The sequence below is a fragment of the Euprymna scolopes genome, chromosome 10 (genome assembly GCF_053919585.1).
Source record: "Euprymna scolopes isolate OS-2025 chromosome 10, ASM5391958v1, whole genome shotgun sequence".
Lineage (NCBI taxonomy): Eukaryota > Metazoa > Mollusca > Cephalopoda > Sepiida > Sepiolidae > Euprymna > Euprymna scolopes.
The window spans coordinates 19073689-19089712 of record NC_136491.1 but is presented as its reverse complement, the minus strand read 5'-3'; the positions used below and the strand labels follow the sequence as shown (position 1 = coordinate 19089712).

The following is a 16024-nucleotide window of genomic DNA, read 5'->3' as shown; positions in this document are numbered from 1 at the left end:
TGTTAGTCAGTGTGTATGTTTGTTATATATCTCGCTAAAACTTTCGCCACACATTACCAACACTAACCTAACAAAATTGGTATCGTTTAAAAGTGCAGTCTCTCGGCCGATAAATATCCAAAAATTGGCCCAAAACATTCATTCTTTCACTATCAACTGGGCCGTTTTTTACAAGGAGGTGACACTTTTTTCATCAACATTTTTGCAAAGTCACCTTGCAATAACTAAGCTTAATTTGAATGGTGGCGACATCGTATGTCATGGTGAGCGCGGCAACTAAACTGTCTGCTTTTTTTTTTACTTCCTTTTCTTCTTAGCATTACAAGTTCGAGCCTGCCTGCCCGACTGCTTACCAATTTTTTTTTTTGCACTCACATGTGTACTCACTGCTATTTTCATTTCTTTTTAGCAGGTTGGTTAATTTTTTTTTATATTTGAAACATTTTTTTAGGGCTCCATTGATCAATACTCTTACCACAAAACCTCTCCACACCCGGGCAACGCCGCGTACCCCTGCTAGTTCATTATAAACTACACATAGACATTTTAGCTGGCCTAATGATTTTTACATTCCTTCTTATTTGATTATTTGTAATTTACACATATTTACACATAGACATTTAATTACACATACATACATACATACATACATACATACATACATACATACATAGATTATAAACTAGACAGACATTTTAGCTGGCCTAATTTTTAAATTCCTTCTTAAAATCAGATTTGATTATTTGTACTTTACAAAATGGATAATTTTGAAATGTTGGTTCTACATGTCTAGAATTTATAAGAATCTTCGGTTAAACGCTCGTGATTTTGAGGACATCTGTTCCTAAGATTTTGGAAATTTGTGTTAATACAAAGGCCTTCAATAAGTTTCCAGACGTTTTTATTTATTTATTTATTTTTTTACAGGCATTTAAAATAGTCATAGAATCTTGAAAATTTAGTATGTCTGTCATACATCTTTTGAGATGACTGACCAATTTTTATGATTTCAGGTTCAAATTAACAGCTACAGCAGGGATTGGAATACGCCCTACTAAAGCTTGATTGTCACAGCTCGTGAATTTTGAAAATACAATCTAGACGTGAGGACACTTTAGAAGAACGATATGCAATAAAATCCTGTTGGAAAAAATGCCACAGAAATGTATGGAATGCTTCAAACTGCTTTAGGACCATCTTGCATGAATCGAGCATCAGTTTTTGAGTGGTATAAGGAAGGGAATCTGTGAGAGATGATGAGGTGAGGGATGATAAGAGGTGTGAGAGGAGTAAGGAAGTCAGAACACCAGAGTTGATTGGCCAAATAAAGAATTTCATGGATAAGGACTGTTGTGTGTCTATAGAGACAATAAATGCAGTTTGATGTCAGTGTGGGAACTGTACACACAATTATTCGTGAGGAACTGAAGATGCAGAAGATTTGAGCGAATGTACCAGTCCACAACTCCATCCTTGTCACAGACTATTCGATCAAGATGGGCTTCAAGACAGTTCCTCACCCTCCCTATAGTCCAGACCTCGCTCCCTGTGACTTTTGGTTATTCCCTAAGCTTAAGGAAAACCTAAGAGCCTGTCGGTATGAGACAATTGAGGAGATGAAAGAAGCTGTGATGAGGGTCATTGTCATGCTCACACAAGAGGACTTGCATATGGCCTTCCAGAAGTTGTTGGAATGGTACAACAAGTGAATTGCAGCCGAAGGAGATTACTTTGAATGGGACTAGAGTTTCATGTGTGTATTATCAATACCAGTGCCCGTACGAAAAATGTCTGGAAACTTTTTGAAGGCATCTTATATTTTATCTGTTTTTGTTAAACATTCGAAAAAAGACAAATTACCAAATCTCGGTCCATTTGGATTCCAAATTTGTATAAGATTCTTTCAAAGTCATCTTTGTTGATAGTATCATATCTATTGAAATCGGCATGGCGAAACGCTGCAAGAATTGCACTCTTTTGATCCTTTACAACCAGATGGACCATGTTCTCGATGTCTTTAAGGTCGTACACTCTTTTGTAACCTTCTTGCTGTCCCTATTAATAAAAGAAATTAGAATATATGAAAAACAAACTTAAAAAATGGAAATCATACATTTAGATACACAACAACTAAAAAAATTAATGAGAAAAAAATAAAAACAACATTATATTTAATCTATATATAAATAATAGCATTGTTCTTATGTCTGTATGACCGCCATCGTCATCATCAATTTAACGTCTGTTTCACATGCTGGCATGTGTTGTACAGCTTTTGGAAATTGCTTTCCAAATGGCCAGGTCTTTACTTATCCTTCTTTTTCTCGAACTGGACCTGCTATCTCAACTGTTCTACATCGACTAACCCAAAAGCTATCATCCATTTTTTTCAACGAGGCCATACCATCAAAGTCTCCTATTTTGCACACATCTCCGGATACTGTCTCGATCTAATCTTCCTCTGAGGTCATCAGAACTAAGCCTATCTTTAAGACTTACACTCATTGGAGAGAAGTGAAGATAGCTAAGTGGTTAATGACACAGACTGATGATCTAGATGTGCTAAGTTCGAATCCAGTCCATTCCACAAAAACATTTTCATTTAAGATGTTGGCAACTTTCATATACCCAATGTCTTTCTAGAAAGAATTCTAACGAGAAATATATCGAGGAAACCAATGCCAACAATCATTTGATTCATTCAAAAGGAATGAATGAACATCCATTGGATCATTCTTATATCATTTTTATCCATGCAACGCATGTCTTCAATATTCATTGACCAGGTTTCAATTCCATATATCATCACACTGTTTACACATGCCTGTTAGACTCTCCTCTTTGCCAACATTGGTAACTCTCTGCTAGTTAGTAATGACAGCAGAAATTACCTAAACTTACTCCATCCACTCACAACTCTTGTGATCACATTAGTACCTGCTCCACCTTATGCTCCAGTGCTATCACAAAGATAACAAAAGTTGTAAATAACCTTAAATATATTTTGCCCACATTTGAGTTCTCTTTTATCTCTTATTGTTGGAGAGTATTTAATGTTGAAGTAGTAATTTTTTAGCTGCTTACATCAAATGGTTCCATGTCTTGTCTGGAGTGGTTTTCATAAAAAAAAATCAGTTCCAATGGATATAATAACTTTAAACCAAGTCAATGTCGTCACAGGTTTCTGTTACGTTCAAGTTGCAAAAGCGTTACATTTTAGCAGGTAAAGATTTTGAATTTAAATACAGCGACTCCCTTGTATATTTTTTTTAGTCATTTTTCACCTACAAACAAAATGCAGTGCCACTTGAACGAGCTGCTATTTGAGGTCGTGTCTAACAACCAACTGTGGAGAGCTGAGCAGTGAGATGTCTGTGCACATTACATTTAAACTTTTGCAGCTTAGTACAGTCAGGGAAGCAGGAAACATTGAAGGTATTCTAAAGTCTAGCAGTCCCGTTTGGAATTCAAAATAACATTGTATTCACAGATCAAATACGATCCACTGAGCATAGCTATACATTGCGTTACATGAGGAACCGTGCACCTTCCATCGATGTTGTCTAATAATAATAAAAATAAAGAAGCGTCAATTTTGATATATTCCATACCAATATCGAATAGGTACAACTACATATCAATACAAATAGGAGCTGGTCAGAATATATCTCTTATAATATACTTTATATATACATACTTTATATATATATATAATGTTTATATATAATATACTTTATATATATATATATATATAATGTTTATATATAATATACTTTATATATATATAATGTTTATATATAATATACTTTATATATATATATATAATGTTTATATATAATATACTTTATATATATAATATACTTTATATGTATATATAATAATATACTTTATATATATATGATATATACTTTATATATATATATAATATACTTTATATATAATGTTTATATATAATATACTTTATATATATAATGTTTATATATAATATACTTTATATATATATAATATACTTTATATATATATAATGTTTATATATAATATACTTTATATATATATATATAATATACTTTTTATATATATAATATACTTTATATATATATATAATATACTTCATATATATATATAATATACTTCATATATATAATATACTTTATATATATAATATACTTTATATATATATAATATACTTTATATATATATATATACTTTTTATATATATATATACTTTATATATATATATAATATACTTTATATATATATAATATACTTTTTTATATATATATAATATACTTTATATATATATAATATACTTTATATATATATAATATACTTTATATATATATATATGTATATATATAATATACTTTATATATATATAATATACTTTATATATATAATATACTTTATATATATAACATACTTTATATATATATATATAATATACTTTATAAATATATATAATATACTTTATATATATAATATACTTTATATATATATAATATACTTTATATATATATCTATAATATACTTTATATATATATATATATATATATATATATATATATATATATATATATATATATATATATATAGTAATTTCTAAAATATATATGGCGATTAAGCTACACTGAATATTCTGCGTTTCATCCAACTATAAGATTCGTCAGGTTAAGCTTAATCGCCATATATATTTTAGAAATTACTAACTAGCTCTACCTACGTATTGAGCACTTTTGAAGTAAATACTTAAAGTTTACGCATAAATCTATACTTTCGTATATTAAATTTATGTGAATAAATGAAGTAGTTATATATATATATATATATATATATATATATATATATATATATATATATATATATATATATATATAATGTTTCTGTTATGTAAAAAAAAAAAAACTATTTTCTTTATGTCACAAGTGTCACGCTCATACATGAATTCAATAGCTAATATAACATACTGACCCAACAGCTCACGGGTAGTCTAACCCGTGACCCGTTGGGTCAGTATTTTATATTAGTTATGGAATTCATGTATGAGCGTGACACTTGTGACATAAAGAAAATAGTTTGTTTTTTTTACATAACAGAAACATTTCTATGAAAGTATATTAAGATGAAAAATCACTGACGAATCATTCAAACATGAAAAAAAAATCCTCCCTATTCGTGTAAAGTTACCTATTTTTTCGTATAATCGCTCAAAAATCGAAAATTAAACATGATTTTCCTACGAATCGAACACCGACGAAAGTCATTTAGCAGCCAAAACGCACATGAACCTATTGATCAGAAATATAAGAATGAAAAACCCATATTGGAATCCTTCAACCAAGTTATAGAAACTTAAAATCTAAAAAAAAAAAAAAATTAATAAAACCTGAACCAAAAAAATACAACCTAAATAAAATAAAATAAAACTAATATTGAAACAGATTAGTAAATGTGTACACAAATTCACCGTTCTTACACAACTATTTTGTATCTAGAAATGTAAACAAAAATAAAAAAAAGGAAGGAAGGAAAAGGGACGGATAGAGAGTAGTAGTAGTAGTAGTCTTGGCTTTACTACAATTGTTCTTATGTTTGTCAACAGGTTAAAGTTGTTTAGTTGTAAGAAAATAGCGACAGTATAGTTGTAATAAAGAATAGTTGCAAAACACCCCCACTCTTCCCATGTTAAATAATAATTTCGAAATAATAACGTTAATATTTCAGTGCATAGGTCAAAATCTGCAAAAGACGCGATTTGTGTTTATTTGTTTACGTTGTTATGGGTTAAATTTATGCGTGCATGTGCAACCAGATGTCGTAAACCGGAAAGTGGGTTACATCACTCGTTACAAGGTCATTTGAGTTTTATAATTATATATATATATATATATATATTATAATGTATTATACCCGATGACAATTTACTAAAAACTAGCAATGCCGTGTATGTTTTTAAATATCCTATAGGGGAAAGTGTCTTCAAAAACAACTCGTGCACTGGCATGAGTAGAACCAGTATATCTTGCCAGCTAACATGTCATCTGTCATCCCCTAACAGCTCCATCTACAAACACCTTGTAGCACATGATACTCCCAAAAACGAATTTAGAAACATATCAATAAAAAAAAAACACCGTCATTTTAGCCGTCTCACATTGTAACAGGCGCCTCTCAATAATGGAAGCCCTACTCATTCCCATAAACAAACCGATCATCAATCAGGCTCAATAGAAGGGGAAGGGCATGCTGATGTGCTTTTAACGATTTTAAACGATTTTAATCAACTTTTTCAATAAATTTACTAAACGCGATTTTTTAATTCATCACTTGTCTGAAGACGGCTCATGGAAGTCGAAAACGTTCGCGACTATTGCAAATTTCTTATTACACTTGAACAAAACGTCCGGCTTGCCAAATGGAAAAAAAATGGATTGCAAGAGAAACAAGCAGGAATCATCCCTGCTGTTCAATGAAATATGAATAATATGCTTATATATTTTCTTATATCACCTTGGTAAATATTTTTCCTTTTTTTCTCTGCATAGTAGATATCAAATGCTACCAGATAGACATCATATAAATGGTCATTTTTTTGACACTATTATTAAACTTTTGAAACACTTGTAAGTATTTTTGTAAGGCTTTCAAGTTGACGCCACAAAAATGTATTCTGCATATATTACACAAGTATTATGGAAACAATTAATTAATGCTATGTTAAATATAATTTCTTCAAAATCATTACACATGTACAACATTTTTAAAAATTCTTTAAACTTATGTGAGATTCGAACTTGGGTATTGATATCGTGAAAACTACAGCCTTAGTAAAGTGTACTCTTACTATTTCCTTCTTTTTTTTTGTCAACAATCTGTGCTGTCTACCAAGTTGTGTGAGATTTTGTGGAAAAATACGTCACTTAGTATTTGCATAAAAAGAGTGAGTAACTACGATGAATGTATTTACGCATTTGTTATTGAAAAAAAAAACATTAGAAATTATGTGTTAAAATAAAAAAAATAATTGGTACTTGTACAGTTTAATCAAGACATTAAAAAATGAAAACATCGAAAAAATTTTTAAATTGTACGTATCTGTTATGGAATGAAGTTCTCCGAAAAAAAAAACTTCACGTAATTTCATCGATTAGTTTTTATTTTACAGCAAAAACAACAATTTGTTATGATACCGAGCAAAAGGTTCGATTTTTAGGGAGAAAAGCTAGAATTAAAGATGGGGAGGGAGTGTGGGCACTTTACATGGAGTTATCTCCCCGTGGCGTTTATAAGCTCCAAACAAAAATTAAAAAAAAAAACCATGATGTCTGTCTTCAACGCACTCTCATAAGAACGTGTTTTTCCGCTGTAAAAAAGAAACTACTCGATCAAATTAAATGAAATTTTTTTTTTGAGACCTTCATGTCAAAACGGATACGTACAATATAACCTTTTTTTTCGATATTTTCATTTTTGAATCTCTTGACTAAACTGTACAAGTACCAGTCATTATGAAATTTGCTGAACAGCCATGGGGAGATAACTCCATGTAAAGCGTCGATACTCCCTCCCATCTTTAATTCTAGCTTTTCTTCCTAAAAATCGAACCTTTTGCTCGGTATCATAACAAATTGTTTTTTTCGCTGTAAAAAAAAACAAAAAAAAAAAAACAAAAAAACTACCTGATGAAATTTTTTTTCAGAGAACTTCGTTCCATAACAGATACGTACAATATAACCTTTTTTCGATGTTTTCATTTTTTAATGTCTTGACTAAACTGTACAAGTACCCTTAAAAGTATTTAGCAACTACACACATTTGTTACATACATTTTTTTTCCGTGTGATTTGCATTTTTTAACACAAAAACGTTCTCTTCCAATTTTGCTTATTTCAATACACAGAAAGCAGAAATATTTGAATTATATAAAAAAATCACCTTTTACACAATGAATAAAATGCTTTTTTTACTAATCATAATACAGCATTCTGTCTATGCAAAACACCCTTCTTAGAACTGCTTGACTTTAGAAGAATTAAAACTATTTATTATCAAGGTCAAAGATACACCGTCATTATATCCTTCTATGAACTACAGGATAACTTTTTCTAGCACATATAAGACAACTTTGAAGGGATCGTTTTAAGACCAAAATAATTATTGTTTGAAATATGCTAGAAAAAGTTATCCCATAATTCTAAATGTTTGCTTTGTATACTAAATAAACTGAGCTCTCTAGTTAAAGCAATGACGTACAGCTAGTTGCATTTAATTAAGACAATACTACATCTATATAAATAAAATAGTAAGTGCATGTGTGTGTATGTGTGTATGTGTGTGTGTGTGTTCGTTTGTATGTGTGTGCGTATTTGTGTATGTGTGTGTGTGCGTCTATAAATATTTAACCGATAAACTTTTAAACTACTGGTCACATAACACTGAAAGTAACAAGGAATAGTAATCATACACTAAGGAAGAGTTATAACGAGTACAATCTTTGTTTGGATGAATAACACGTACCGACATATATTGGCACGTTGAAATACGAACTGTTTATTTCAACTTGCCGACATATTTGTACTTCTTTCTTCCCAAATTCAATTCATTTCTTTGAGTCGTTTAATGTCAAACATTTCTTACCTATCTCTCGATAGCTACATCGGTGGAATGCTAAATGTTTTGGTTTCGATTTTAGCTTATTACACCCAAGTCATATTTTAAAAAAAAAAACTTTTGAAATCAGTACTATATATTAGGTACAATATAATATTCAATAGAGAATTGGCTCTGTAATAATAAATACGAAATCTGCATGAATTAAAATATATGTAAACGTATTTTATGATCCGACAAGGCCGCCCCCTCCCCCCACTAGTGTAAAATAATAACAATCACTTTCAACTTACGTAACCTTGCTTAACAAATTCCTTAAATTTCTGGAGATTAACAGCAGCATCTTTCCGTTCCGCACCAATGGCCTCTAATATAAGTTTCCACTGAGTGTCAGTCAATGTTAAGCCGTATCCAATGAGTACTCGTTGAATATCTGATATCAAAATATCTCCAGTTTTGCTTATATTCAAATTTGAAATTGTCTGAAAAAAAAAAAAAATAAATAAAAAATCAAAGAAAAAACGATTTAAGAGAAAATGACTTTAATTGTAATTCAATGTTTTATAATAATCGACTAAAAGTGTGAATAATAGAAGTTGTGAGACTATTATTGGAATTATTTCAGAAATTAATAACTAGGGCTATGACAACAGCATATTCTTTTCCTTGTTTTGATTCTCAGGTATATATCCATTGATATCTTATATATTTTTTATGTAGAGTGATGTGATCCTCGGTTAATTAATTGTGTCTGTGTCGGATATATACTCGAGAGTAAAAACAATGAAAAGAATATGCTGTTGTCATGGCCCTATTAATAACACAAATAAAAAAAAATTGAATTCAATTCCATTTATTCAGCAGTCACCGTTAAGAAGGGTGCGGGAAGAGAGAAAGAAAAAAAGAAGGAAAGCGAACAAAGAGGGAGGGAGGGGCGCTGTGAATTTAGACGGTCATAAATACGGCTGACCAGCACCTGTCCAACTTTGTTTTGAACTGATCCGTTGTTGATGCAGTGACATCCTTAAGTGACAGTCTATTCCAGGGAGCCAATATGCGGATAGAAAATGCAGCTTTGCGTTGGTTTAGCCAAAATCTCCGATGAAACAGCTTCAGGTTGTATCCTCTCAGTTCACATTGAAGAGAAGATCCCAAGGGAAGTCGTGATGGCTATGAAGGAGCTTATAAGGTCTTCAGCACTCCAGCAAGAAAAGGTTCAGCTGTCACAGACGGGTTTTGCAAAATAGGTCACGAAAACTTCGCACCGACAGGGTTGTCAGCCTCTTCACTTACTTCGGACGTTGAATGTCACGAACTAGGTATGGAGTTGTCGTCTGGAGGCCATACTTCAACACAGATTGGATGAGCGATACGTACATAGGGAGAAAGATTTCCGGAGTGAAGTTGGTGTAGGAGCGCTTGATGAGAAAAAAGGTACTCCTTGCCTTGTTGCAACCTGAATGCAGTGATTCGAAAGCTTGAAGGTAAAATCAATCAGCATCCTGAAGTCTCTGGTCTCCTCAACATCTGCCAGAGAGTTTTCTGCAGCACCGAAAGTGGAGACTCCAATGGATTGCCAACTGGAATGTGGTAACATTTGAAATAATTTGTTGTTGACTGTGAGGATTTCACAGACGCTTTTTTGTATATATATATATATATATATATATATATATATATATATATATATATATATACTAATAGTTCATCACTTATCAAGCTCAAAAGCCACTTAAGGATAAGGGTTAATACGATTTTCAGTTAGATGATGGAACAGTACTGTGAAAGGATTGACAACTATGTTAACGTTATCTATATAAGTGAAAGTACAAGCACTTTCGCTAGTGAGAGCCTCAACTTGCCACAGGAACCTATGTCATTCACATCTTAAATCTGAAATATTTGAATTTTCAAATTGCAAGTTACGCCCATATTATGCCTCTTAAAATAATAGGATTTTTGGAGAATAATTATTAATTGATGTCTAATATATATTGTATATTTTTTGGAGGGTGGGGACCGCTCAAAACAATCATGAAGCCAATTGATATAAAAAAAAACACTACTTCAAGGTGAAAAACTAATAATTAATAATTATAATCTATACATCTATAAAAGTGAGTATTGTGTGAGAATATTTCTCAACCTATATACTCAACAAATTTTTGATCTACAGGCTTGAAATTTTTTTATATAAGGTGTTTAGACACGTGAAAAACTTTTCAATCGGTTTTCATCCGGACAAAAAGTGTTGCTAAGGGGTAAAAATCGAAAAATTGGTACATGGGAGTGGTCATCGGATTTTTATTTATTTGTCAACTGCTTCACAACTGAATGCACAAATTGCTCACTTGACAGCTTCCTTATGTTAAGAATAAGTATGTTTGAAAACACTTTTTAAAGATCGAAGCAAGCTGGCCTAATGGTTATCATACTCAGCTCGAGTACTTTTTTTACTTACAAGAAGTGAACTGCTAAGAAAAAACGTAATACTCGCATGCACATATTTCAGTTTTTTTCTGTTCTTTTTACTTCATTTTTTTAAAAGGAATTTAACGTTACCTTTAGTGTTGGGCAACGGCAGGTACATCTGCTAGTATTATTATAAAGCTGAGTTCATCAACGGTTGTTTTCTATGGCATTTTTTGTCTACTCTTTAGTTTCGGGATTGAGTTATGATTATAAAACTTCCATTTTCATTTTTCGAATTAGCTACCATTTGTAATTAACTTACCAAGTGTGCCATGACTTATGTCTATTACTCTCCTTTATTCTAATTATATGTTGATTCAACAATTCTCTTATAGCTTTGAATGTTTCTGAGATCATTAAAAGAAAGAGTGACCCCTATCAGCTAAAGTACATAGTGTGTTTATCATCATGAGTCGCATCTTCCGATTGCCGCAAATTGTAAACCCACGTGACTTATTTTTCACCATTCCTTCTGATCCAAAGCAAGTTGGTTGATGGACGCCCAACTGTTGAGAAATGTCCAATCAAAAACATTGTCTCTCCATCTTCTCCTTAGCTTTCCTCTGCCTCTTTTGCCTTCTAACATACTCTCACAGCATAGCTTTGACAGCCAGTGATTGATCGCTTGCCATACCAAAAAGTTTAATGGTTTTATTTTTGATTTTATCAAAAAGAGGGTGGATATTTTGTTTTTTTCCGATCAGGCGATGTTCCATAATGAAATGCACTACGTGATGTGATTGGCTAGTTGTTTAGTCCATGTGATACAACCAAGGCCATATAAAACTATTTCGAGGACATAAATTAAATAAACCTTTATTTTAACAATTATCGGCACCCGTTTTAATTTTAGAATGATGCTGTGTTTTTGAAAAGCTACCCAATCCAGTCTGATTCTGTGTTTCAGTGAACACTGGAGAAAGTCAGTTTATGCCCTAAATAAATGAATTGGGTGACCTGTTTGATGGGTTTATGGGTGAATAGTCATGTTTAGGTTAAAATAGTGTGTTCATACATACCATAAGCACATATGTAAATTAGAATGCAGACTAATAAGATTCATTACTTCTATATTATCCCCTAACACCTAATATAAACATATGCTCCCACCTCAATTATTTACACAACGTTTCGTATACATGTAACCTTTGACCTTCTTCTTGTCAAACTCGGGAATCTTTCTGTTGATCCATGATGTAACGAATAAAGCACTCAGCAAAATCCAGTCATAAGTGACACTTTTATGGAGGTTGAAGGTTCAATCCTCAGTGCAGGCGATATTAAGATTATAAGTGCGAGTTACTAAAGACTGACAAACAAGCATGCTATCCCTATGGATTAAATGAAGGGTTCCGTTTGAAATTCTGTGCAGATTCCCATGTTTGACAGAGAGATTTTTGAGTTCAATAAGATACACCTGAAGAAGTTGAGAGGTTACATCAGCTGAAACGTTGTGCAAATGACACTTGAGATAAGAACAGGAGTAGAGATAATCCAGATTAGTAAGATTAAATAATAAAAAAAAAAACAGCTCCTCATATGCATTTGTATTTGTGACTATGCCCCCCCCCCCACCTCCATACACACACTACTCGTGGTCTGCAGGTGTTCCTTATCGAGTTTCTGAAAGCCAGAAACTCTACTGTTCCTTACCTTCCAAATATTATGCGGTGACTTTACAAAGAATTCTTTTAGAATGAACCCGGGTGGAAGGTCATCGTAATCCATTTTATCTTTTATTCTGGAATTATAAAAAGGAAGTTTAAACTAGAAACAGATATTTTGAAGATGTTTTCATTCTAACTACACATTTAGTGAGGAAAATGCTACATTAAATAAAAAAAAAAATTTTTAATTTGATTTCTTGATTTCACAGGCAAATCAGAATCAAACATCGATTAATACGTCGTTTAGGGTGTCAAATCGAAAATCTAATTTTTCTTTATCTTATATATCTATAAAAGTGAGAATGTGCGTGTGAGGACACTTGAAATTTGGTACATGGAGTATTCAGACACGTGGAAAACTTTTTAATCAGTTTTAATCCAGAAAAAAGAGCGGCTAAGAGGTAAAAATTGAAAAATTAGAACTTGATGGCTCTCGAATTTGTCAACTGTTTCACAGCTGCACGGTCATGAAACATGACAGCTTCCTTATGTTAAGAATAAGTAGGTTTGAAAACACTTTTTAAAGATCGTGTCAAAATGGTCTAATGGTTATCATACTTGACTAACTAACTGGGTTCGATTTCATCTCTAGTAGTTTTGTACTAACAAGAAGTGCACGGTTTAGAAAAAAATATAATACTCGCATGCAAATGTCTTAGTTTCTTTCTGTTTTTTTACTTTGTTTGTTTTTACGGAGTTTACGTTACATTTAATACTTACGGTATTTCTGTTGATAATAAATAGGAAATATGCATTAACTAAAATATAATATTTATGCATATTTTACGACTGGGTTACGCTGAGCGGCCTGCTATTATATCTATAAAAGTGAGAATATGTGCGTGTGTGTGTGTGTGTGTGTGTGTGTGTGTGTGTGTGTGGACACATCTAACCTGTATACTCAACAAATTTTAGATCTACAGATGCATGACAGATTCCTTATGTTAAGAATAAGTAGGCTTGAAAAGACTTTTTTAAAGATTGTGTCAAGCTGGCCTGATGGTTATCGTACTTGACTCACTGTCTTTAGATTTTGTTTTCGATTTCAGCTCGAGTATTTTTTTTTTACTTACAAGAAGTGAATTGTTTGAAAAAAAAAACGTAATACACGCATGTCTGTTTCTTTCCGTTTTTGTTTTACTTTATTTTTTAAACGAATTTAATGTTACATTCAATACAGGTAACACCGGGTACATCCACTAGTATTAGATAACATTATGCAAAAATTTAAAAGAGCTTGAATTGGTTATGAATTTTGAGATGCATAAATTATACTTACATTGTTTTTGTTACTTTTGTACTTGTCACAGAAGGTGGAACTTTTTCACCAGCTATTTTCCATTTCAGAATGTAACCCGTGCTATTGATTTCGTTGCTTCTTGAATATACCTCTTCAAGGCCGCAGCCGGCTAGAAAATTCTCATAAAAGGCATAACCCATTTCTTTGGGATCAATTCTGAAGAATAAAATATTGGAAATTTGTCAATGTTAGCCGGGTTTTTAATTATCGAGTATAAGGGTTGATGAGTGTACAGTAATCAATGGGATAATATCATAGTAATCGTTAGTATTGGAATTTTGGTAAATTGGATTAGTTAAGGGGATAGTTCAACGAGAATTTGTTTATGTTGGACTTGAAGACGACCAAATTTTAGTTAGCTGAAAATCAGACAAATGGAAGAGAGTTCCAGAGACATGCAGTTCTAAGAAAGAAGCTTTGTTCATGAAAAAAAAAAAAAAAAAAAAACTGAAGATTACAACAATTTTATCCCTTGAACCATGTGAAAAGTTGCCTCCCCTTGTCTGGGTTTGTGATGACCTGTAATTCTGGGTGATCTGTATACAAAACAAGTGACTGCATGCCACGCGCCCTCTTCATGTCTCATCATGTAAATGAAGCAGATGTGTGTGTAAAACTATAACAGGTTACGTGCTAATTGATTGATTTATCTTTTTGTCAACCGTTAATATGACTTCCAATATGAATTTTATTTGAAACTATCAATTTGATAAATCATGTGAATTAACAATTCCCAGCTGTAACCCGTAGGATTGGATCAGAAAAGACATTTCTTATGCAAGTTGGCTTTCATAAAATGTCTAAAATAAAAAATATATATACAGTTATTTTAAAACCGAAAAACTGGATGAGATTTATCTTTTTGTCAGCCGTCAATATGACTTCCAATATGAATTTTATTTGAAACTATCAATTTGATAAATCATGTGAATTAACAAGATGATGAGATTAGAATCTATATTCATAGAGTGTGTGTTTTGTTGAATATTATAACTCTGAAGAAATGACATTTAAAAGCTATGGGTGGAGACCTAAACCTATTCTCCAACTTGAAAAGAATTGGTCGGAAGTCAAATCTTGAAATGTCTATCAGGATTTGGCTTTGAAAAGGGCTTTCCTTCAAAGATAGAGCTGTATCGTACTCCACATACCTCTTTCCTCCTATCCTTTATCAATTAACTGTACTAGCGCCTGCTAAAAAATATTATGTCACGTGTTCTTCAGAATTATCTAATCTATTCCCTTTTTACTCGGTTCCAGCTTGTTCGACTTGCTTGTAAATCTCTCTTCTTTTTCAAGACTAAGGTCAATAGGTATCTCCTGTGTTTGCGATAATCATCTTTCGTTCTTGTTATCTCCTAACATCAAGTGGCTTCATGCCTTATCTGGAGCGATTTCTAATAAAAAAAGAAAAAAACAATTGTTCAATTTTAATCATCTTTCATTGTTTTGTTTTTTTTCACTTGTTCATCAAATATGCTTATTCTCATTTAATCTCGGACAACGCTAGCAATTATCAAACACATTTGTATAGCATAATCATGTTGACACACTAATTCCTGTATAGAATAAAGAAAATTCCAATTGATTCCCAAATGATTTCTGATTCTTAAAATATCTTTTTAGACATCCAAAAATTTATATTGACTAATTTGAAGTCCATAATATAAAAGTTATTAATGAAAACAGTTTTTAAAAACGTCTTAATCTTGAGAGTAATTCGTATTTAGATTCATCTGACTACTGTTCTCATCTTGAGTGTCATTTTCACAACGTTCGGTCGATGTAACCTCCGACCTTCTTCAGGTGCATCTTATCAAACTCTGGAATGTTTCTGTCAAACTCGGGAATTTGGACAGAATTTCAAATGGAACCCTTTATTTACGTCACGGTGGTAGCACGCCATTTTTTTTTTTTTTTGCAATTGTATTTTTCAATCGCTCACACTGAGAATTGAACCTTCAACCTTCAGGAGAAT

The 16024-nt window shown here is 31.8% G+C and overlaps 1 protein-coding gene across 1 annotated transcript in view; it reads right to left on the bottom strand.

Moving 5' to 3' along the window:
• LOC145285833 (EF-hand calcium-binding domain-containing protein 6-like) overlaps positions 1 to 16024 on the bottom strand; it is a 288961-nt gene that overhangs the window by 72844 nt on the left and 200093 nt on the right. Inside the window, exons 19-22 of the mRNA XM_080134267.1 lie at positions 14026 to 14202; positions 12733 to 12820; positions 8901 to 9089; positions 1861 to 2055 (exon numbers count right to left, since the gene is read on the bottom strand). Coding sequence (XP_079990393.1) covers positions 1861 to 2055; positions 8901 to 9089; positions 12733 to 12820; positions 14026 to 14202 — 649 coding nt within the window. The remainder of the gene's footprint in view (positions 1 to 1860; positions 2056 to 8900; positions 9090 to 12732; positions 12821 to 14025; positions 14203 to 16024) is intronic.